At 36.8% G+C, this 26973-nt stretch overlaps 1 protein-coding gene across 1 annotated transcript in view; it reads left to right on the forward strand.

Moving 5' to 3' along the window:
- Positions 1–26973, forward strand: part of ube2e2.L (ubiquitin conjugating enzyme E2E 2 L homeolog) — a 127373-nt gene that overhangs the window by 42221 nt on the left and 58179 nt on the right. The window contains 1 exon segment of the mRNA NM_001094637.1: positions 4302–4352. Within this exon segment, the coding sequence (NP_001088106.1) occupies positions 4302–4352 (51 nt within the window).

Consider the following 26973-nt stretch of genomic DNA (forward strand, 5'->3'; position numbering starts at 1 on the left):
GAAATTGCAAATCAAATTCTAATAGGCTTGCATAGAATTGAATGGGGTGGTATCATTTGTTGATGCAGCTTGCTGAAACTCTGTGTGGTGTAAGGAATCTAAACAGATCTGTTTGCATACCAGGGACTAGAAATTCTTTGCTCAGAAAATATTGTTTGCTAATATGTGTCATTATTCATGGCAATTTGCCTGCCAGAGAGCACTGGTGCATTGTTACTAACATTGTTGCTTAATTGCACCAGTGCAGTTACCCATAGCAACCAACCTGCATTTAGTTTTAGATGCCTACTATAAGGGAGCAAATGTAACTCTCGTTAAAGAAAACGATTTGGCAGATGCATTGCATATTAATCATGTAGATAAATAAGGATCATTAAAATGTTTTTAACACTTTTTTACATGCCACAGCTTGTAGAATCTGCAGTGTGTGGATAGAGGAACCAAAGTGCCACAGTTTTTATTTAACTTTCATTAATGAGAAGGAATGGTTGCCATGCACATCTGTTCAAATTCTTTCATGCAGCAATTGTGTGAAAAGAGGTCATTTTCCTCAAGTGGCTGTAATGAATGGAATCAGTTCAGTGCATAATGGCATTTTAGATGCCTTCCCTGCTCCTTTATGCCTATGCAGAATAGGACAAAACAATTATTCTCCAAGTTTTGTATGAAATATAAACTGTTGTCAGCTGAACATTTACTTATTCAGTCCTAGAGTTACTTAAAAGTGCCACATGGGATAATGCATGGTTATTTTATGTAGAAAATTCTTTATGTTAGGGATTGATAGACTTTACCAGTGTGCGATCTACTTGCAGTGAAGTTATAACATCAGGATTTACACTGCCATGAAAAAAAGAACTTCTTTATACAGTACAGGATCTGTACCCGTTATCCAGAAAGCTCCAGAAAGCACTGAATTACCGAATTTCCTTCTCCTATTGACTCCATTATAATCAAATATCATTTCTCTGCAATAATAAAATAGTATCTTGTACTTGATCCCAACTAAGATATAAGCCTTATCCTTATTGAAAGCAAATCCAGCCTGTTGGGTTTATTAAATGTTTATAATATTTTTTAGTAGATTCAAGGTATGGAGATCCAAATTATGGAAAGATCCCATATCCGGAAAACCCCAGGTTCCAAACATTCTTGATAACAGGTCCCATACTTGTATTACATGGAAAGATGGATATACAAGTCAGCACACACTCCTCCGCTTCGTAGGTGCACGTTCCGATAGCGGCCACAATCCACTCAGTACAGCAAAAATCAATAAAGGCTTTTTATTCATACAAAGAGGTGCTGTCCATTATCGAGATTTTTACATGGAAAGATAACAATTATTGTATATAAAACAACTCCAGGCTCCCATTTAAATTAAAATCTGATTTATAAATTCTACAGGTTTTGGTGGAATGTTACAAGCGCATGTATCCCTATTTTCCTTGAGCAAGGCATGTGCAAACTATAAGAGAAATACTTGAACGAATTAATTGTTTACTGTTTGGACAATTTGAAATACTTTGCTCCTTTTACCAATCCTTTTCTGAACTCCTCTGCGTGCTGTATGTTCTGGCCTCAGTCTAAACTTTTGCTGTTAATGGCGCCTAAGTGACCCATCCTAAGCCTGTTGCCTTTCCTATATGAAACAATGCAAGATTCTGAGTGCGACTATAATCCATGCCATCAGATGGCACACACTCCAGCAATTGTGCTAAATCATTCTTGTGATTTATTTGAGATCTCTACACGACGTTTTGGAGGCACTTGAGAAAGGAGGATTTTTCATGTATACATGGACTGTTGCCTATCTTCTCTTATATCCATGACATACTGCAATTTGCTACTTTAGTTCTCCCCAATCTTCATAGGGACTCTTGATGATATTCGAAAGCCCGACCTTAGTAAATAGAGATCATTGGTCATATTAACACTAGTGTAAGTTGTCCAACCTTAGCGGCTGATATTTATAGATATCTGTAGGTATGTCAGGGCCCGAAGGCTCCGTTGTAGTGTGGACCAAGGAGGAGACAATAACACCAAGTTCGCGGTACAAAAGAATTTATCAAGAGGATGGTCGAAAACAGGCAAATGGTCAAATACAGGCAGCAAGGATCAGAGTCGTAAAACAGGCAAGAAGTCGGTACACAGATAATCAGAAAGCAGTAAATCACACCCAGGAACTATGCAAGATAGACCTATAATTGGGCAAGGAGGTAAAGGGCAGTCAGGAATAAATAGTCCAAAGTTGGCGCCAAAACTTGACGCGATGACGTCATGACGCCGACGCCGGCGTCCTCACGTTAGCGTCCTGATGCCGACGCACATTCTGACGCCGGCGTCCATTCCGTCGCCGGCGACCAATCCGGGGGCGACTCGTTTCTGATGCAGTCACATTGCGACCAGGAAGAACCGCATGGTGGAGCAGGAGGTCGCCATCTTGGACGTCTCGTGGGGTAAGTTCACCATCTTCCATTACAAGGTACAGATAATTATTAGGCTCCCAAACAAATTGGGCTGAGATTGTCATAGCTGAAATAATCTATATGTGACCTATGCTTCCGTTTGAGGACTTTATATATTTATGGATTCGTTAATCTTGTATCTTTCAACAAGAAATGAAACTGTGTGTAGGACATATTTCCCCTATGGAGGGACATCTGTTGTGCAATAGTAAATTGGTGTCCAAAAAATTTCCTTTCTTTTCTTACTGTCTTGAGTATTGTTTGGCCCAAAATTGTCTTATTGCCAACTGCAGTTAATGGGAAGTGGTGTAGTTTAAATAAAATGCGGTCAGAATTACAGTCCCTTCATGTTCTAATGCATTGTGTTTTTTATAAAAACACATATTTGCCCCCTGTAAATGTGACTTTTCCTGCAAGTTTCTTTTGTAGTTAACATGTTTTTTACAGAAATACCCAGATGTTATTTTACATTTTTTTCCAGATCACCTGCAAATGTAAAATTGGGTTTCAGCTGTAATTACATTTAAATCATTTTATTGCATTTTAAACTTTGCTTTGTTGTTAAGTACTGGTTTTTGTAAAACATAAATTGCCCAGTGTAACATGGGATTTGACCTATGATCTCACCGTGATTCCTGGTTTTTTTTTTTTTTTATTGCTTTAAGTAATGTTATTGGATTTACATCAATTTTAATGTGTGTATACCATTCAGATTTTGCAGTCCCGGCATGCCGCATAATTAGTTAAGTAATCAAAAGCATATAGACATCAGACTATTCAGATGATATTTGCAATAGGGAAGACATTCACATTTAGGATGAATTTTATTTTTACAGGTATTTAAGAGAAAATGGGAGATGTGACTAGGGTTGCCACCCGGCCAGTATTTTACCGGCCTAGCTGGTAAAACACCTGCCAAGGCCGGGGCCGGTATTACAAATTTACCGGCAATGTAGCTGCCGGTAAATTTGTAATACACCTAACAAAAGCCCGTGGCCTGCCCCCAAACTCACCTTTTTTGCCAGCTTCTTGTTAATCGCAGCTCCGAGGCTCCGCCCCCTTGATGTCACGATCCTCACCAGCCAATCACACACCGTGGCCCCTTTTGAAGTCACGGCCCGCCCCTTTGAAGTCGCGACCCGCCCCTTTGTTTCCGCCCCCTCCACCGGCCGGTGGAACTTTTATTAAAAGGTGGCAACCCTAGATGTGACCCTGCAATGTGCCAGTTTTGAGAGAAAGCTCACTTATTTTACCAAAGATTTGCAGTTATTTGCAGGTTATTTTGTGTACAAACTATTTAAAATTGTTTACAGATTGTAGTTTCCAATAATAAATAACTTGTTTGTGCACTTAATGACAATGCTATATAGGCAGTCAGTTGTACTTGCAGCGGTGGTCATCAGAATTCATGCACAAAATCTATTATTTTGGGTTTAGACATGTATGGTGTAGTGTCTTTGAATCCAAAAACATGCTAAGATTCTGTAAATTGGAAGTTTTGAGTCAGTTTTTAGAAATGTAATAAAAACCTGTGTCTGTTGCGAACATTTGGTAATTTGTAGAACTCATATTTTCCCTGTTTACATTTGTCTGAATGTGTACTTTACAAAAATGTTTTGTTTTTTGGGGGGGGGGGGGGTTCACAGAGGCAGTGTTTTTTTTTCAACATATGGGAAGTGAACAACTTAGTTGAGATGAGCCCTGATCCCTAGTCTTCTATGCTGTTAACCTGTTCTACAGCTATTTGCAATTAAAATATTTGCTTATATCAAATAAATGTTATTTTGCCATCTATGTTAAACCGTTATTTTTTTGTTTTCTTCTCCTTTTCAGAATTCAGAAAGAACTTGCAGAAATAACACTGGACCCCCCTCCAAACTGCAGGTAAGGACAAATTTAATTCTATAGATCTGCCAGTACCAGGCATAGCCATGCTGGAGCAGTTCTGTGCTTTGTTGTGGCATGGAGTGGAGAGTGGAAATTGTATAGTAGTGGATGCTGGGATCATATGTCAGTAGCCAGCAATAGATTGCTCTCTGCAAAGGGTATTGTCTGGGGGAACTGAGAGGATAGGAAGGTAATGAAATATCGACCAATGCAGTAACAAACAGAAGAGGGATGAGTATGTTGGACATTCATTTGACTTAGCCAGCATGCAGTAATCCTGCAACCCCACATTGTGACAATATCACTCCTGCCGTTTGTAGCTCCCAAACTTAACATCAAAGCTGCTTACATACACCAAATCAAGCTTCAGTAAGAACAATCCAGAAATCTGTGGGGGGAAAAAACAAATCGGAGTCAATAAAAGAATGATTGAAAGGTATCTTATTGAGCCTGGGTGTAATGTCAGTTCAATTATGTGATTGCCAGTAGCGTTGCAGTTAAGGTTTCCTGCCAACTTGACATATTCTTGTGTTGACACATTTGTTTACATCACTTGCAATGGATTATTACTTTGCTGTTCCGTCTATAACTCGGTAGCATTAAAGGAGCACAATCTCTGTGCATAAAGCTTTCAGCCATTCTGTGAATGTGAAAAAAAGTTTGTTTTGTACCAATTACCAGGCTATTCCCTTGAGACCATCACTAAGAACTAGAGAGGATGATGCTTTTATGTGTTTAAGATAAATCTGTTTGGTCTGTAGATAAATTGCTGACACTTGAGCACTAACCAGAAACATTTAGTGAGTGGAAGTGACCTTTTTAGTATTTGCCTTTGATGCATATTTCACTTTGAGTAGATAAACACTTTGCTTTCTAGATAAGCCATTCTTTGAAGGTTGCACAATTTGTCAGCTTTTAAAAGACTTCAAGCCCCATGCATTGCTTTGGTTTAAGCTTTTATTAGGCTGGGGATTGTACAGTGTTTTTTTCCTGTTTTGTTATAGTTTCTTCTAAAGCACTGTGTAACGTGCTGCCGTTATATTAAAAATGATCATTATTAGGGATGCACCGAATCCACTATTTTGGATTCGGCCGAACCCCCGAATCCTTTGTGAAAGATTCGGCCGAATACCGAATCCGAATCCTAATTTGCATATGCAAATTAGGGGTGGGAAGGGGAAAAAAATTTACTTCCTTGTTTTGTGACGAAAAGTCACGTGATTTCCCTCCCCATCCCTAATTTGCATATGCAAATTAGGATTCGGTTCGGCCGGGCAGAAGGATTCGGCCGAATCCGAATCCTGCTGAAAAAGGCCGAATCCCGAACCGAATCCTGGATTCGGTGCATCCCTAATCATTATCAGTTCTTGTAGCTGTCACAATGGAAAATGAAACCTTACTGTATTCTTATACAGGTATGGGCTCCGTTATCCGGAAACCCATTATCCAGAAAGCTCTGAATTACAGAAATGCTGTCTCTCCATTATAATCAAATAATCCAGATTTTTAAAATGAATTTCTTTTTTCTCTGTAATAATAAAACAGTAGCTTGTACTTGATCCCAACTAAGATACAAAGAATCCTTATTGGAAGCAATGCTAGCCTATTGGGTTAACTTAATGTTTACATGATTTTTTAGTAGACTTAAGTTATGAAGATCCAAATTACGGAAAGATCCGTTATCTGGAAACCCCCAGTTCCAGGGCATTCTGGATAACTGTTCCCATACCTGTAATATCATTTAGGAGTGCGCTCCACTGTTAAAAACTTCAGTTGAATAAAAGTGTATTTCTCTGGATACAGTACATGTATTAACCATCACAAAAAAAATTGAATAATTGAAAATTTACTTAAAATACAGGTATGGGATCCGTTATCTGGAAACCTGTTGTCCAGAAAGGCCATCTCCCATAGACTCCATCTAATCCAAATCGTTAAAAATTATTCCCCTTTTCTCTGTAATAATAAAACAGTACCTTGTAATTGATCCCAACTAAGATATAATTAATCCTTATTGGAAGCAAAACCAGCCTGTTGGGTTTATTTAATGTTAACATGATTTTCTAGTAGACATTTATGAATGTATTAATTATGAAAAGATCAATTATCTTGAAAACACCAGTTCCGAGAATTCTGGATTAAAGGTCCCATACCTGTACGTATAAGTGTATTGTACTAAAGGTTGATATTAAAGGCACCAACCTCTTTAATCAATGGTACCATGTTCAGAACTGCACGTATCATCTAAAGCAAGTGGTGTATTCTTTCACATGGGTGTCCTTAAATTAATAATAATAAACGGATTATTGTTTTGTTTTTTTTACCCTTTTTATCTTTCCCTATTACAAACAAGGGAGCGTTTTTTAGAGATATAATGGTGACTTCATCATTGCCGCCTAATATCTAAGAATCGCAGGAGGAATTCATTATATAGAGGTTTTACTAAATAACACCTCATCATCCATACTTGTAATTAAACAAGAAGGTGGGATCACGTGTCACAAATTGCTTTACAGCTTTGCAATGAATTGTTAAAGAAATTACAATTACATACGAATTGTTTGCACTTTTGTAATACTTTTGTATTTGATGCAAAAATTCTACATGTGAGGGCTGGTTTTGTATCATCCAATAAACTATTAGAACATGGCATCTGTTGTTTTAAAAACACATTATGGTTATAAGCATTATTATTTTGTAATTGGGTAACGTTTGCTCTATAGGGGTTTATTTTAACAGTATCTATTATAAGTTAGGTATTTATATAGTTTCAATAATTATACTTTTTTTTTTATAAGAAATGTATAATGTATGCAGTTGTAACTGTCTCATCTATGTGGGCAATCACATTTGCTCTTGCATAAATGCTGGTGCACATGGACATAGCTGATTCCTTTCAGTCATACAATCTTACATAGGCTGTGTTTTTTTAAAAAAAAACCACAGCCTAATGGAGTGTCATTTCTAAAATTTCCGGAGTACAAATGAGACAGGAATCATTGCTCCTTTACAAATGTTAAACACTGAAATAAAAAGAAAATATTTATTTTTCAGATAGGAATATAAAGTGTCTTCCTTAAAATGGACCCCCCTCTTAAAGTGGCCATACACGGGTAGATAAAGCTGCCGATATCGGCCATTTAGACCAATTTGACAGCTTATCTGCCCATGTATGGGGGCCTCCGACGGGTCTTTCCGATCGATATCTGGCCATATCGATTGGGAAGGTTTTATTTTATTACCCCCGATATAGCCATGCGGTTAGTGGCATATCAGGGAAAGATCTTTGCGTCTATGGCCAGCTTTACCCTATCAAAGCTAATTTTTTTGCACTTCAAATAGAATACAAATAAATAAATACAAGGAGACGAAGAATATACCCATCCCGTAGAGCTTACAGTCTTAGTGGGTGGTTAACTTCCAAACACAAACTGGAGAATAATAAGCAAGAAACAAGGCTCAGATGTTATAGCCGTGCCGAAGAGTTCTGAAAGGCTGAAGAGAGTTCTGTGCTAAGGAATTTAGGGGTGAAATACAAATATACTGCCAGCAGGTCAGCAGTTGCTGGTTCAATCAAGTAGCGGTTTGATGGTTGTCTGGGTGTTGATCTAGAATGCACTTTATCACTTGGTTTGGTTTAATAATTAGCTTTATTTTTAATTAGCAAGAAAATGTTTTGAAAGGGTTAATGAGGCGGAGGAATTCTTTAGTTCCTATATCAAATGTGAAAGCAGTAAAAGTGATTCGATTTATTTTGGCAACAGAGGTTGCTTAGCAGTCTTTTTAAAGGGGTGGTTCACCTTTAGGATCAGGGCACATAGGCAGATTCAGGGAGATTAGTCGCCCGGCAACAAATCTCCCCGAACTGCCTCTCCTGCTTTCCCTCCGGCTAAAATGCAGATCGCCGGCGTGATGGCACTCAGCGCAAAGCCGAAGTCGTACGAAGTTGCCTCAAACTTCGGGCGACATTTTCCTGGAAAAAAGGTGAAAAATTCAAATCGTACAAATTTTGGCATTCATACCTTTTCACCCAATTTACTCTGAAATTTCATTCTGGCGCATCAGTTGCACTTATGTCAGATGAATCACCATCTCACAGTCATAATTATGCTGCATTGTGGGTAAAAAAACATGGTGACCACCACCCACAATTTTCACACTTAAAGGTACAGTAACATCAAAGAATAAAAGTCTTTTACAGTAATAAAAATATAATATAGTGCTGCCCTCAGAAATACTACTCTGGTTTATATAAATAAGCTGCTGTGCAGCAATGGGGCAGCCATTCAAAGGAGAAAAGGCTCACGTTACACAGCAGATAGCAGATAAGCTCTGTAGAACATAATGGTGTTATCTGTTATCCACTATTAAACCTGTGCCATATAGCCCTTTTTCAATTTCCACCATCGCTACACAGCAGCTTGTTTATATGAACTATAGTAGTGTTTCTGAAGCAAACAGATCAGTTTTACCAGTGCAGGGCAACAGTACATTATATTTTCATTACTTTAAAACACTATAATTTTTTGGTGTTACTGTTCCTGCAGTGTGCATGCATTTTTTTTTCTTTGGCACAATAATTTTGTATTTGCTCTAATTCTGTAGGCTGACCACATTTTTATTTACCTTTAAAGGAAGCATCAGTACCACTAAAACGACAAGTATATTTTCTGAGTAGAGCGAGGAGCTATCTAACTGAATTATGTGTAATATTTCCCAAAGATATACACTTCATGTATTTTAGCTTTATGGTTGGCAATTTATTAGACTATTATTTCAGAAATATTTTGGCTCACAAGTCTTGAATTGCTTCCTAAAATGAAATTGCTGCTTTCATTTGGGTATTTTATCTTCTGAAATAACGGGCTATAACCTCTCACTTTGCAGTGGCGCTTCCTAGGGATTGGTGAAACCTGCAAATGAATGATTCCGAGCAGGCTGTCCCTGGCGAGTTCATTTCCCACGGAGATTTGATGTATATTTTCATTGAAACAGGCAACTGAACCATCATTGTGTATATATTTTGAGAGTCTGCTGAGGGATGCTTAAATTCATTTCTGTTTTCTTTTCACCATTATTGTTGGCCTCTGTCATCAGTACAAGTTTAAGGTACAAGCTTGTGATTTAAAGGCGCTTGGCTTTATGCCATGTCCATTGCTGCAGATAAGGACCGACTGAGGGGGAAAATAGGACAGCAGAGGTGGTTGAACTATAACGGCCCTTGAACAATGCATGCAGAACTATCAGGAGCAGCTTTGAAACCATGAGCTACTTTGATAGAGGGCATTCATTTACTAGCCTTTGTAGTGACATTTATCTAAAGACACGCATAGAATTAGTTGTTACTTAGATGAATTTATTCATTTGGTGTGAAATTGTGACTTTGATTTCCACATGACAGGGCAACAGTAGATTCTAGTAGCCAATATGTTTATTGTCAGACAGAAATGCTTTCATTTAGCCACATTGATTAGAAAGTAGAATATAAGCATCCATTACAGGGACAGGTCTTACAGTCTGTGAACCCTGTAAGGCAAGTTCATATTCCATCCATTAATCCTGCAGTAATAATAACTGATAGTTAATATAAACGGTTGGGACATTACAGATGTGTTTGTAAGCAACTGTGTATATATGTTTAATATTTAGGAAAATATAAGGCACAAGCTGTGGTCAAGCATTTTAGTACAGATATCTAAAAAAAAATATATAAGAATATCCCTGGGGTTTTCAAACTGCGTCCATACGTGTGAGCATCATATATTCTTCATACTTCTGCTGGATTGCAGGATCTCCCATAGACACCATTTAAATGCTTCAATGACAAATGTTTGTGCTGGACAGGAAAAGCCTGTCAGGTTTGTTAATGTATATTAACAGTTGTAGTTGCTATTGTATCCGTTATCCGGAAACCCGTTATCCAGAAAGCTCAGAATTACGGAAAGGCTGTCTTCCATAGACTGCATTTTATTCAAATAATCCACATTTTTAAAAATGATTTCCTTTTTTCTATCTATAATAATTACTTGAACCAAACTAAGATATAATTAATCCTTATTGGAAGAAAAAACAGCGAATGAGGTTTATTTAGGGGCAGATTTACATCGAGTTGAATATCGAGAGTTAATTAACCCTCGATATTCTACTGGCGAATGTAAATCCTTCGATATCGAAGTCGAAGGATTTACCGCAAATAGTTCGATCGAATGAAAAATCGTTCAATCGAATGATTAAATCCTTCGAATCGTTCGATTCAAAGGATTTTAATCCATCGATCGAATGATTTTTCTTCGACCAAAAAAACATAGGAAAGCCTATGGGGACCTTCCCCATAGGCTAACATTGCACCTCGGTAGGTTTTAGGTGGCGAAGTAGGGGGTCGAAGTTTTTTTTTTAAAGAGACAGTACTTAGATTATCGAATGGTCGAATATTCGAAACGATTTTTAGTTCGAATCGTTCAATTCAAAGTCGAATGTCGAAGTAGCCAATTTGATGGTCGAAGTAGCCAAAAAAATAATCGAAATTCAAAGTTTTTTTTATTCTATTCCTTCACTCGAGCTAAGTAAATGGGCCGCCTAATGTTTATGTGATTTAGTAGACTTAAAGGGGTGGTCCGTTTTTAAATTTATTTATAGTACATTATAGAATGGCCAATTCTAAGCAACTTTTCAATTGGTCTTTATTGTTTATAGTTTTTTTTTTTTTTAATTATTTGCCTTTTTCTTCTGATTCTTTCCAGCTTTCAAATGGGGGGTCACTGACCCCATCTAAAAAACAAATGTTCTGTAAAGCTACAAACATATTTTTATTGCTACTTTTTATTACTCATCTTTCTGTTTATGCCTCTCCTTTTCATATTCCAGTCGTTTATTCAAATCAGTGCTTGGTTGCCAAGGTAATTTTGACCCTAGCAACCAGATTGCTGAAATTATGGAGCTGCTGAATAAAAAGCTAAGTAACTCAAAAACCACTAATGAAAAAAAATTATATTTGCGCTTGTTAGCACTACTGTCATCTGTAACATGGGAGCTGTTTTTATAATAGGACAAATGATTCTTCAATAAAGGCATTTTCTACTTAAAGGTCAAGTAATGATTAAAGTATTTAATAGTTTTGTTTAAATTGCTGAAAGGCATTAGGGTTGTTGGAGGAGGATTAAGTACATGAAGCTAATGACCATAATTTAGTGGGTTAAATGCTACTGAGGATTAATGCCTTTTTTATCAGCTCAAAACGTGTTTTCTAATTCCTGTACACGATGTTCAGTTACTTTTTATTTGATATTCTTGCTCAGATAATTGGCAAAAAAAACATTTTCTGTTTGGGTTTGAAGAAGGAAGCCTTTCTGGATGACTGATCTGGGAAATGCTGAGATTACTCGTGTCAAGTAATGTTTACATGCTCCATATACCAGATCACAGATCATTACTGGAGCACTATCAGTGTCTGAGTGATTATTAAACATAAAGTAGCAGCATGTTTGTTTGCTTTCCTTTGCCATTAGAGCCTAATTGTAATTACCATGGCATGTGTAAGCATGTTTAATTTCACCCGAATAGCCTGTCACATTTAATTAAGGGCGTGTAATACCAAAACATAAAATATGTTTTATTTACATTTAAAGGGGTTGTTCGTCTTAAAAAAAAAACTAATTGTTTTCAGATAGATCACCAGAAATGACGACTTTTTCCATTCACTTTCTATGTGTGAATGTTTTTCTAATACTGAAGTGTAAATTGTAATTTTTCACTTTCTAAAGCAGCTAACTGTTCTAGATGGATACATTTAGTTGATACATTTCTTATCTTTATCCCTGCTGAGCAGAATCTCTGGGTTTCAGTACCGTCGGCTGTTAGAATTGATACAATAGTTGCTAATACTCCAGAGATGCTGCTGAGAAATGTATCAACTAAATGTTGCAAAATTGTAACAGTTCAGAATCTGCCCCTGAATTACTGAGCTGTCAGACTCAAACACCAGAGACAACTTTAGACCTAAATTTTTAAAAAACTGTAAAGAATAAATAATGGAAAGTAATTGAAAAAAGTCTTTATTTCTGGGGAATAACCTAAAAACAACTGAACTGAAAAAAGTTTTTGGAAGGTGAACAACCCCTTTAAAGGTTCTTTTATGTATCAAACACTTGCAAATAATTTTTTTTTTACAATAAAAGTCCTATTTTATATGGGAGAGGTTTTTAGCCCCATAGATTTGTATAAAGCTATGAATATCAACACAGTACAGTAATACCAACGTATCAAAACGTACAGGTATAGGATTCGTTATCTGGAAAATCTTTATCCACAAAGCTTCAGATTATACGTGTTTACATGATTTTCTAGCAGACATACTTGTATGAATGTATAAATTATGGAAAGATTCATTATCCTAAAAACACCAGGTTCCAAGCGTCCTGGATAACAGGTCTTAAGGTATGAAGATCCAAATTATGGAAAGATCCATTATCCGATCATTCTGGATAACAGATCCCATACCTGTACCTTGTACTAATTAATCCTTATTGGTATGAAAACAATGCTATTGTTTTTTTTAATGTTTAGATTTTTTTAGTAGACTTAGGGTAAGGGCACACCTGGGGATTCAGGGAGATTTTAGTCGCCTGGCGACTAATCGCCTCTTCTTTGGGGCGACTAATCTCCCCGATCGAAACTTTGGGCGACTTCGGAATACGAAGTGCCATGTGTGCCATGCCACAGACGATTTTTTATTATAGCCGGTGGAAGCCGTTTGTGGAGATTAGTCGCTCCAAAGAAGAGGCAATTAGTCGCCAGTCGACTAAATCTCCCCGAATTGCCAGGTGTGTCCTTACCCTTAAGGTATGAAGTTCCAGATTCTAGAAAACCCTCAAGTCCCGAGTATTCTAGATAACAGGTCTCGTACCTGTATTTTTCTTTGATTTACTTTTTTGCTTACATTTTTAGCAAGGGATTTGACCACACTAACCTTGCAGTATTTGTTGTTGGAGCATATGCTATTATACTATATATTATACTATACTATATATTTCTGCTATTGTCTGGGGCCTGCTATTGTCTGCTAGGAAGGATCCTAAATATTTTTGATCCTTCATTAAATACTAATTATAACGTCACTAACCCCTTTTTTGTGCATGTAATGCATATGCTATGGATTTTTAAAAAGAGCAACCATTTGGCACTCAGAAGGTTAATCATCAGCTGTAGGATCTTCAACATAATAATATAGAAAGTGTATTCTTAAATTGTTCTTGCAGCACAATGAATACTCTCATGTCTGAGATGGCAGGCAGCCAAGTTCCTTTTGCTACTGAAGCAGAATATTTACCTAGTAATAGAACAGCACTTCAATTAGGAAACCCACTGTGATGGTTTTATAAATAGAGCCTGAAAAGCTTGATGTTCTCATTGGTCTTGGGAAGCCGCATCGTTTTTTGCACCACACCATATGTTTGCTTCAAATAAGCTGAAAGAAACAGGTCTCAGCTCCTTTTAATATATATATATATATATATATATATATATATATATATATATATATATATATATATATATATATATATATATATATATATATATATATATCTCCATGTATATCTACATATATATATATATCTCCATGTATATCTACATATATATATATCTCCATGTATATCTACATATATATATATATATCTCCATGTATATCTACATATATATATATATATCTCCATGTATATCTACATATATATATATATATCTCCATGTATATCTACATATATATATATATATATATATATCTCCATGTATATCTACATATATATATATATATATCTCCATGTATATCTACATATATATATATATATATATATCTCCATGTATATCTACATATATATATCCATGTATATCTACATATATATAAATATATATATATATATATATATATATAGATATAGATATATAGATATATAGATATAGATATATATATATATATAGATTTTCACAGATTGAATAGCTATGAATCTTTTAAGTACACATGCAGCATTCATGGAGAATTAATATGAGCAGCATAACAGAATACTGCACTGAAATGTGATGACATTTTTTAATGGCAAGATGTAGTTAAGTGCAAAAAAAAACTTTTATTAATATGTTTTACCATATCTTATATGGGAAACAAATAGATAGGATTAAGCACAATTGGTATACTGTATAACTAGTATCCTCTCTTTTATTACATTTTACTGTATTTGAGTCCCTCGTATAGAGGGGCTGTTTTGGAGGCCCACATCTCCAAGACATTTTTTAAAGGGTAGGTGTCCTTTAAGAGTGAATCAACAGGTAAAGCCCATGAACAAGAACATATGTGCACTGTCCTAATGTTTAGTGGAGCATAGGGCTGTACCTGTAGCAAGAAAACGTTGAGCAAGATAGTGACAGTAATACAAAAAATTAATGTTGCCCATTAGGCTAAGAGGATGCTGGGAGTTGTACTTCAGCTGAAGGGCCATAGGATGGAGAATTGCACTTTATGTAAGCAAGAGGTCATTGGAAAATCTTCTTGGAGACCTCTTGGTCTTTTGACCAACACAAAAAGACCGGAAGCAATGTAAAATAAAGGCAGCAAGGCTGGTGTCTGCATAGCATAAAATTATACACACCTTGATAAAGTCACCATTTATTTTACACAGCTTTGTAAACCGTTTTTTAGGCAAATTTCATTTTACACAGCATAATAAATATGCCCCTAGGAGTCCCTGTTTTATTGAACACAGAAGTATAATAGGATTCACAGTACTGTTTTATGCTGTATACAGAGCGTTACAGTGCTTTGCTGAAAAGTCATTTTATAATGGGATGTCATTGTTCTATCCTGTTATTGCTTAGGATCTTTGTGTGTGTATATAAATATATATATGGGACCTTTTATCCAGAATGACTGGGGCTTTCCGGATAACAGATATTTCCTTAATTTGTATCTTCATATATAATATAAAATCATGTAAACATTAAATAAACCCAATAGACTGGTTTTGCTTCCAATAAGGATTAATTATATCTTAGTTTGGATCACGTACATGGTACTGTTTTATTATTACGGAAATAATTTTTTAAAATTTGGATTATTTGGAAAAAATGGAGTCTATAGGAGACCGCTTTTCCGTAATTCAGAGCTTTCTGGATAACGGCGTTTCCAGATAACGGATCCTAGTCACAGTGTCACTTTATTCTGAGGGTAGCTATGAGTTGTACTTTTATGGCTGTGGGCCAAATTCTTTGTTTGAACAGTTATAGCCGTGCATGGGATAGTTGGTTGTATGGTCAACTTCAGTCTTTTCCACAAGCTGTATGTTTTACCACCAGCATTTAATCTGTCTGGATAAAATCACTTCCCTATTTTGCTTCTCTCTCTTGTCCCAAGCAATTCTTATCTTGTTTAAAAATATGATTTCCTGATAATAGCTTTATCAAAGCACTTTTTACATTATACATTTATTACAGCTTTCTGCAGTTTTAGAGTAAGGACACACTATGAGATTCAGGGAGATTTAGTTGCCCAGCGACTAATCCCCCTCTTCTTTGGGGCGACTAATCTCCCCGAACTGCTTTCCTGTGTCTTCACCCTGCTACAATGAAAAAACGCCTGCGGCATGGCACTCGCGATCTTCGTTTTCCGAAGTCGCCCGAAGTTGCCTCACAAGGAAACTTCCGGCGACTTCGGAAAACAAAGTGCCACGAGTGCCATGCCGCATACGTTTTTTCATTGTAGCAGGCGGCGGAAGACACAGGGAAGCAGATTGGGGAGTAAAGTTGCCCCAAAGAAGAGGCGATTAGTCGCTAGTCGACTAAATCTCCCCAAATCTCCAGGTGTGACATTACCCTTAATGTTATTTGCAACAGTATTTGGGAACTGTATGTATCCATCCATTGCTATTTTCTGTACTGGTGGTTCTCACAATTGAAACAATGTACCAGAAGCTAGATGATTAACAGGCCCGTGAAGAATCATTGTGAGACTTCAACTAAAGGAGAGGGAACTATGCTGTTTAAATTGCAGTTACATTTATAAATAACTTTAAAACCTCTGAAAAGTGTTCATTAACAAAGAAGTACATTTATTTTTGTAATCAATAAATGTCTAGCTTCTTTTAGAGACAATAGAGTTAGATGCTACATTGATATTAGAGATATGGAACCAGACAGGGAGGTACTGTGCAGTGTTTACTTTCGGAAAAATATCCACCAGGACATTGAAGCCATTAACTTTTCTTGTATCCGAATGAAAGTAAAAGATACGAGCATGGTGGTTAATTTATTGCATTTGTCTGATAAAAGTACATTAAATTACTTTCTAAAAGCAAGATCAGAGGCACATGCAAAGTTCCCTGTGTTCATATAAAATATATGAGATTTCCAGAGAGAAATGATTGCTACTTGGAATCTTTTAAGTCTGTAATGTACACCGTTGTCTAAGCCACAAGAGAAAACGGTAATGCCAATACAGATCCTAAAAGGCTATAAATGAAAATAAATACCTGACATTTCAGTCAGTGTTGGGGCTGTGGTTATGAAAGAAATTAACCATATGTGCTAACTGGATGGTAATGCTGTTTATTTTTTATATCATTCTGTTATTTATAATTTGTTTAATATGTTATTTTTAACATGTTTTTTAAGTTCTACCTGCCCTTAATGTTGATTGGAAGAGCCTACTAATATCCCCTGAGCAGCTGGCTCTGCAGTGATAATGATCCATGACCACTGCAAAAAATAGGTGTTCAAAAGGGATGTTAAGGCAAAAAAATAAAATTCCATTTTTACTTTCTTTAATTAAAAAGAAATCTATCTCCAATATACTTACATTAAAATATGTTTGCCGTTTTTATAAGAAACCCACAGTGAAATTCCCCCTTCGTTTTACTTGCACTGACAGCTGCAGATAGGAAACTTCAGATGGTCCCTAACTGCTCTGCAGGGAAACGATCATACTTTCAAATGGCAGGAGGAGCCCCTCCCACCTTACTTCCCAGAACTGGAGCAGCTTTGTTTGTTTCCCTGTAGAGCAGCCGTAGACTAGAGATTTTTATCCGCAGACCCAGTACAGTCTGCATATTCTGATTATTAATCACTCTTTCTGTATATGCTTCTATGGAAGAAATAATTTGTCTTGTGCTGTTTCAATAATTTATGATGATCCCTAAGCACAGATGCCCAGACCACACTGAGCATGTGCATGGTCTTGGTCTTGCAAAGATGTTTAACATAGTTACAAGATGACGACCATCTGCAGCCAACTTTGAAAGCATAAGTCATTTGTTTTATCAGGCTTCTGAGTTCATATTTATGTTTAGTTAGTGGGAGGTGGCAGGCATGTTGTAGGTGTTACTCCACCGACTGAAATATGCTGGCAAAGAATACCTTTGGCAGAAATCTGCTTTATGTTTTATAGGCAGAAATGTAACTAAGAAAGTGTTCAAGCTCCATTTTGCCATATTATATCTATTGAATTACATCCCCTTTAAAGGGGTTGTTCATCTTCAAACACTTTTTTCAGTTCAGTTGGTTGCCTGTGTTTTTGCACAGCTCTTTGGATCATGCCGAAATCGCCCATGGAGTTCTATCCATAAGGGGTTATTTACTAAACTCTGAATGCAAAAATCATGATTTTTTTTATATAAAGACTTTTAAAAAATCACTAATCTTTTGAAATGTATTAAACCCCCGAGGATGGAAAAGTCTTTATCTGAAAATCAGGCATTTCAGACCTGTGTCAATGGGAGAAGTCCCAATTATTTTTAGATGTGCGCTGGGTTTCGGGCAATACCCCGAAGTTTTCCTGTGAAAATTATTAAAAAATCTGGAAAATCAGATGAAAAATCAGATTTTTTTTTTCCCACAAAGCAAATTTTCGGGAAAATGTAATAATAAATAAGAATAAAAAACCCGAGTGGATTTGATCTCAGTTTCTAGCAGAAAATGTTGAGATGAATTCGGACTTTGATAAATAACACCCTTGATCTCTGCTAAGCAGAATCCTAAGAGTTAAAGGCTGCTGTTAGAATTGATACAATAATTGTTATGAGAAATGAATCAACTAATTGTATCAACTAAATGTAGCAAATTGTAATAGTTTGGATGCTCCTAGATCACTGAGCTGCCAGACTGAAACACCAGAGACACGAACATTAAACTTTTAAACTTAAATACTGTGAAACCGTTGAAGCAGTTGATCATGGTGAACAATATGAAAACAACTGAACTGAAAAAAGTGTTTGGAAGGTGAACATCCCCTTTAAAGGAACATGATTGCTAAAGTAAATGTAAAGTCATTTACAACGCTCTTCTAATAGGATGCCAGGATAAGCTTTCCTAAGGATGTTTCTCTGTTAGTTCTGTTACACAATGAATCACATATTTGACATGGAGTATTTTTATAAAATGCTCTTTTACTTTAAAAGTATTATATTAAAGATGTAAACTGTGTTGCCGCAGCGGGGTATTCCTGTACAGATGTGCAAAGGTCCAGTGTCCATTGCTGTTGTCATGTGCATGTCAGTGTTATCATGCATTGGATAATTACACCTTTGAGTGCTGCTCCGCACAGTGAGCAATAGAAAGTACAAACAGACAACCTGCAAGCCGAGCCAACACACCATCAATTTACATAGCTTTCATATAAAGCAAAGCAAAACCCTGTCTATAGCCTGCATTTTAATAGCCATCCCATATGCAATAAATACACTATGGGACAGATTTATCAAAGGTCGAGGTGAATTTTCGAATGAAAAAAATTCCAATTTCAAGCTATTTTTTGTGTACTTCGACTAGGGAATAGTCCAAATTCGATTCAAATTAAAAAAAAAAAAGTTCAAAAAATGTGAATTTCGAAATTTATCATGTACTGTCTCTTTAAAAATTAGACGTCGACCATTCGCCATCTAAAGCCTGCCGAATTGCTGTTTTAGCTTATGGGGACCTCCTAGAACCCATTTGGAGTCAATTGGTGGATTTCGAAAAATCTAATTTTGGGGGGGGGGAATTTGGAATCGAATTTGATCGAATGCGATTCGTACGATTCAAAGCCGGCAGAATACGGACCTTTTCGATACAAATCTTTTTGTATCAGTGTATTGTTTTTGTCCCAGATTAAAATTTAGCTAAAGATATATGAAAAAGAAGCAGATGATGAAAATCTGGTGGCAATTTAGACGTACTGTGCAACGTTTGCCCTGTTATACAGCATGCCACATGTTCAGAGACCTAATTATATTATAATAATGATGTCATGCATATAAATCTGTGTAACCTTCATGCAGGCTGGGGCCAGCAGCATAACTTTAAAAGCCAAGTTTAGCCCATTGACCTCCAGTCAGAGAGCCAAGATTTAAAAGAGCTTAGAGTAATGTGATAAATGTATAACAGTGAAACCTAATTTTGAAGGAGATTGCAGGTTAGAACAATGATATATAAATAATTTTATGCAGACCCCATAAAGGCATAACTCTGTAACCCTTTTTTCCCACACCACTGCCAATTTGCACAATTTTTGCACCTGGCTGTGAACATTTTTTTGTATATACAGTATAATAAACTTGTCAGAAAATGACCCCCCCAGGGTTTTATAGATATAGTAACAGGAAAGCGGGGCTGCTGTGATATATTATGGGATACATTATGGGAAATCATCATATATAGTATGTTATAGTCTTGAATGTAATTTGTTTTCCATTGCTCATACCCTGAACAAATATAGTTTTTGACAATGACAGATTTTTCGGTGGAGAGGATCTACACTTGCTTAATGTGAGAATCTGATTTCTAGGGCTTAGACATTTATCCATAACACTCTACAGGGTTTTATATTAGAAATCCAGTACAGTTATATGATCTTTTTACAGGATCTGTAAAACCATTATCCAGAAAGCTCTGAAGTGCAGAAAGGTTATCACCCATAGACTCTATTATAATGAAATAATTCACATCTTTAAAAATGATTTCCTTTTGCACTATACAGGTGTGGGACATAGATTTTGTTTATCGTGCATTCTGATTTACTAACAGAAATTCTAAATTGCGGCAAATCACAGATAGTGACTTGTTTATAATGGACTTGTTTTAACGAAACAGTCAAAATGAAGGGTGACGGAAGAGAGTAGTAAACTGTAAATCGTTTAGCTAAAAAAAAAACAAAACCCCAAAGATATTTCATGATTAAAACAACATGCAAAAAAGTATGGTCAGCACAAATCATGTTCATTAAACTCCTGCCCCTTGAAGAAACAAGCATGATGGTCCATACAAATGTGCTGAATCACTGCTTTTAGTATATGGTCTTTGTGTTCCTCATTAAACAATTTAGCTGTTGAGTTTTGTGCAAAGGAGACTACAGGAAATGTACAGTGTTTGCACTGAATATTACAGTGTAGTAGTAAAAATAAAACATAGAGCATATCCTATTTTTCAGTAAATTCTGCCTTTGCTGAGGATAACAATCTGTATATAATGTAGTGTGTTATATTCCCTCTATCGTAAAATAATATAATGATACAAACATGTTCTAAATAAAAAGGCTTAGCTGCATCCCCAGCTGAACCTTAAAAATTGGATTGCAATTGCTTTTAATATCTAACCTCGGTGCAGCTGTAACATGGAAAAATATCATTTGGATTTGTTAGGCTCAATCCTAATCTTAGTAAAAATAATATATTAGATTTCCTGTAATAATCCTTTTACATCCAGTTCTGAGAGGATGCCCAGCCTCCATCACAGTTCCCAATGCATTGTGTATAGATATTCTCTAAATTCTCTAATTCAATGGAATTTGCATTACTATTTTTGGGCAACTTTACAGGGGTTGTTTACCTTTGAGTTAGCTGTTGGAATGATGTAGACAATTGTATTTGGAGACAATTTGCAATTATTTTTCACTTTTGATTATTTGTGGTTTTTGAGTTATTTAGCTTTTTATTCAGCAGCTCTCCAGTTTGCAATTTCATCAATCTGGTTGCCAGGGCCAAATAACCCTAGCAAACATGCATCGATTTGAGAGGCCTGACTAGAAACATGAACAATAGAAGTGGCAATAACAATGCATTTGAAGCCTTACAGAGTATTTACTTTTAAGATGGGGCTAGTGACTCCCATTTGAAAGTTGGAACATATCAGAAGAAGGCAAATAATTACTATAAAAAATTAATAATGAAGACCAATTGAAAAGGTTAATTTCGAATATCGAGGGTTAATTTCGAGGGTTAATTTTGAATATCGAAGGATTTACCGCAAATAGTTCGATCGAACTATTAAATCTATTAAAAATTCGATTTTAATCCATCGATCGAATGATTTTTCTTCGACCAAAAAAACATTAGAACGCCTATGGGGACCTCCCCCATAGGCTAACATTGCACCTCGGTAGGTTTTAGGTGGCGAAGTAGGGGGTTGAAGTTTTTTTTAAAGAGACAGTACTTCGACTATCGAATGGTCGAATAGTCGAACGATTTTTAGTTCGAATCGTTCGAGTCATAGTCGATGGTCGAAGTAGCCAAAAAAAAACATTCGAAATTCAAAGTTTTTTTTATTCTATTCCTTGACTCGAGCTAAGTAAATGGGCCCCTTAGACTTTGCTATTCTGTAACATGCTAAAAGTTAACTTAAAGGTGAACTACCCCTTTAAGCTGGCCTAGAACTATCAAATATATTTTGATACTAACGGGTCACATTGGAAAGCTTTGGGTAGGTACTCAGTAGTAATATTGGAGAACCATAGGAAGGTGCTGCAGTACAAGAGCACATAAAGCTAGCCTGCTTTACAGTTGTAATAGTTTTTTGTCATTTCTACAAAAACTATAGACTGACTATATCCAAGTAATCGACTTTCATATATCCTAGTAATCGACTTTTCATATATATTTCTTCATACAATATGCTTCATCTAAATGCACAGTGATGTTATTCTGCCTAGTCTGTTGTACTCTGCATCTTTTGGCTTGTTTACAATTCCACTTAATTACCAGCTGAGTTTTAGCTTCACCACGTTTCTTTACTTCAGATGTTTTCTGTGAGAACATTACAGCTGGAATTACCTTATCTCAGAACATTCATTGCATGATAATTGCTATGGCTGAGCACAGTGACTAGATAATGGTGCTGTGCTAATAGCTATATAACCTGTAGTTTTTACTGTAAGTGGACACAATATATCCAAGGCTTGAATTAAAGTGTTGTAGCTCCTTTTGATTTTCTTTTGTGTAGAAATTTGATGGCCCTTATTTTTTTTCTAGTAACTGTACTAAAAGGATTAGTTATTATGCTTGGTATGGATAACTTCATTAGTGGCTAACCCTAATCCTTTGTTTGGTGGGGAGTAGGTCGCTAGCATGCCAGGGCTGTGAGTATAGATATGCTGTTCGCAAAAGGAGTAGGACATTATCTTCAGTGCCATGTGTGTGTGTGGCAGGCTGTATTGCCACCCCAGGGCTAAGAAGACTTCAGTTATATGTACTCTGTACTATACGCTACTTCATTGCTGAACATGGTTGGGATAAGTCACTCTCTGAATACACTGGAGTGGTTTCAAGTATCTACAGCAAGTGGCAGTAATACAGTAGAACCCTCATATTAAGTTTTTCAGGGGACCAGAAAAAATTGTGTAAAAGTAGGGAAATGTATTATGCATAATATATAGGTGGGACCACAAAACAACAATGTAAAATGAGGGCAAACTTAAAATCAGACGCACACAGACGCATGTAAGTGACAAAGCAGGTGGGATGCAGCATTTTTCATTCCACCTGCGTTTGGCGCTTACATGCGTCTGTGTGAGTTTATTCCTGCGCTCCCCTGCGGATGAGTGGAAAATTGCAGCGGGGAGCGCACCAAAAAACGCCGGTGTGTAAGAGCCCTACTACAGGAATCGGACCTTTTATCCAGAATGCTCGGGACCTGGCGTTTTCTGAATAACGGATCTTTCCCTAATTTAGATCTGGCTACCTTAAGTCTACTAGACAATCATGTACACATTAAATAAACCCAAAAGCATGGGTTTGTTACCAATAAGGATTAATTAAATTATATCTTAGTTTGGATCAAGTACAAGGTACTGTTTTATTATTACAGAGAAGGAGGAAACCATCTTTAAAAATGTGGATTATTTGGATAAAATGGGGTCTTTGTGAGACAGCCATTCCATAATTTGGGTTTCCGGATAACGGATCCCATACTTATACTACAGTTATTGGTTGTTTGTATGTTAATCTGTATGTTCAGTGTATATGCCTATTTAATGTACAGTGCAGTGGAATATTTGGCGCATTAAAAATACATGTTAATAATGCAGGCAGGTTAATTGGCTCCTGATTAAATTGACCTTAGAATGTGTTTTCTTTGATTGTGACAGGGAACTTCACTTATTAGCGCTTCTGGAGTGACTGATGGAAGATCTATGTAAAATTCAAATTAAACATTTTGGCACTATGTAAAAAAAAAAGTTTAACTTTAGAAATTGTAGCATAAACGTGTTCAGCCAGCATTGAAAGAGCAACTAGCTGCAAAACAATCTGATATAAATTGTATTGCCTCGGCTGTGTGTGTGAGCCATTAGATTTCTTTATTGCCATTGTTTGTACAATGCTAGGCTAACAGCCTATAAAGAAAGCAATTTTCTCTATGACCTTTGTGAAGATGTAAGCTGTATATATTGAGCTTTGTGGACATTTGAACTTCTGTTCTCATTTACACCAACACCGAAATTTCTGCCAGACACATAGCAGTAATTAACAGGAAACAATGTATCTAGCCAGTATTTTTAACAAAAGAGTACAAGATTTCTTCTTTAAATGCGCTTGATTAGTAGTCTTAATTCCTTTCTCAAAGTGTATTTAAATTCATTTCAGAACTTGACTGCAAACAAAGACTTTGGCTGACAAGCCAGTTATAATGTTGCTTTGGTTGTATCAAGCCTGCTTGCTTAATAATGTCTGACATTATCAGATTGATTAACTCCGCATGGGGCCCTAATCACATTCAGTGAATGTGAGCAGCTGCACTCCAGAAGAAAGGGGAATAACATCTTATACTTAAAAGGTATTTCATAAGGCCTGGATTAATCAATTATCAAATAGATACAGAATTGATTTGGTGTCATGGTTTCCCCTACACGGTCAACAGCATCATCTGTGCTGGCATTTGTTTTAAGATTATTCTATCTGTTATAATAATGTAGAAACACCACAGAATGCCAGAGATATGGAATCTTCATCAGATTCCAATAAAATTAGGATTATTAAAGTCATCGTCAGTTTTGTCTCCAGAATTAAATACCTGAAGGTATTTCCACTTATAAGCACTATTTACTGTGTCGTGCAGGATAAATCAGCAATTAAATTCATAGCAATTCTCTGAACTTCATAACACTTTATTTGGCAAAGAAAGTTTTACTGTTATATAGATCTATAAATATATTAACTATTGTCTTAAAAGTGCAGCTGGTTGAACATGCAAGAGTTTTTAACATCTTGGTTTATGTCTCTATGGGGTTATTTACTAAACCTCTATTTACTAAATTTTTTTGTGAAAAAAAACTTAAATTTTTAAAGATTTATTATATCCCAATGCTGCAAAAAGCCTGAATCCGAAAATTTGCCATCTCAGTCCTGTTGAGGTCAATTAGAGATGCCCCTATCCCAATTTGAATTTATTGTGGCTTGTGCTGAGTTTTGCCCGATAATATGATAAATTCTGGGGTTTTGGGCAAAAATCCGAAAAAATTGAGCGATTTGGGTGAAAAAGACAGAAAAGACTGTAAGATTTGGTTTTTCGCTCGATTTTATCAAGTTTTTTCTTGATCCGATTAATTTAACTTTTTTCTTTAAAAAAATAAGGTCAAATCGGGCATGAGAATTTGGTTGAGCTTTTTTTCCTTAATAAAAATATGAGAAAATGTGTGGTTTAGTAAATAACTAGCAAATATGTCCCTTTTTGACAAGAGCTTGGTTATGTAGAAAAGGTGCATACATGTAAATACTATCTGAAATTCCAAAAATATATATAAATGTATTTTTTTTACAGACCTGTATGATTCCACAGATTGAAGGAAACCATGGTAATCTGTCTGTATTTACAGGAACTAATTTTCACACATCTCCCTTAAAGTGGCCATTCACATAGATATTTGCTTGTTTGGCGATTTTGGCAAATGAGCGAATCTCTCCCCGATATGCCCACATTGAAGTAGGGCTGATACGATCATGGACCCTAGGGCCCAACGATCGGATCATAATGTATGAGGGCCCCGCACATGGACCAATAAGCTGCCGACTTGGTCTGTCGGCAGCTTTTATCAGCCCATGTATGGCCAGCTAGGCTTACAAAGTGATCCATCCCCTCACCTTGTTCCAGTGCCAGGTAAACCACTCCCCCCATTGCGTGGGTGCTTGCACACGTGTGCATGTGGAGAAGAGTGCATGTATGCGCTAACAATTTCAAAGGATTGTAAAGGGCTACCAAGGTGGGGGACACAAGGGTCCCAACACGGAGACGGTGGCAGAAGAGCAGAAGCGGGTCTGTCCGGCCAGGCGCCCTAGGCAGCCCAGCCGGCTAGCTCGCCACCCATCTCCATCTCACGCGTATCAGTGCTCGTGTGCGCATGCGCAGTAACAACTTTCACGCATGCATGCATGGAAGCAGCATTCTTGGGCGCAAGTCTAGTGCCAGAGTAGGCAGAAGAGGTAGCTGCCCAGCACCCCCCAATCGTTGCACCCTAGGCAGCTGCCTCTTCTGCCTACCGGGCCTGCAGAAGAGGTACATGCCTGACGCCCCCCTCCACCTTTGTGCGCTAGGCACGTGCCTCTTCTGCCCATCCCTAGTTCCGGCCCTGCCTTGTTCCATTCTAAAGTGATGGATTATTGTAGTCCATCTTCTTTACAATCTGTGCACCATGCATTATGGAAAGGGCTTAGAAGTTCCAGAATCCATCACTTTACAATGAACAAGTTGAGGGAGGGGTTGCATAATTCTGTGAGCCTAAGTGGGGGGGGGGGGCAGGAAAAGTTTCTTAGGTGTATCATGGTTTCAGTTCAAACTGAAGAATTTGGTGTGATTTTTGGACATTCAGATGATAGTGATAGTGTATGCACGTATTCTATAGCAGCCCAACTGAATGAGCAATTGTCAAGGAGTAGGATATATTTTCCCTTTAATTGCACTCGACGTGAGGCTACACTACACAGTACTATGAGATTACTTGGGCTTGTGGTATAGCAGTAAGCAACGTTAATAATTTGCTGTAATCTACTGTACAAAGCTGTATGCACAAATAGCTCTTTGTAAATAAAAATATACATAAATACATTTTAACAGCAAACTGTAAAAATGAAGACAGCTCTCGCCACTGCTGCTCCACTGAGAGTAGCTCTCTGCTTGCTTGAGGTTTATGCATAATAAATGAAGGGATTGTGTGTAATCTGAAAGAAAATGTTTGTCTAAGCATTACCCTCAGTTAAGCTTTTCTAACCTCCCTCATCTCCAAGGAACAAACTTTTGACTTCCTTGGCTCTTTATAACAGCACCACGACGACAAGAACACCATGTATTTAATATGCCTTACATATTTCAAAAGTCACATACTCCAACTACAGTATCCAAA

The sequence above is a fragment of the Xenopus laevis genome, chromosome 6L (assembly GCF_017654675.1).
Source record: "Xenopus laevis strain J_2021 chromosome 6L, Xenopus_laevis_v10.1, whole genome shotgun sequence".
In the NCBI taxonomy this organism is placed as follows: domain Eukaryota; kingdom Metazoa; phylum Chordata; class Amphibia; order Anura; family Pipidae; genus Xenopus; species Xenopus laevis.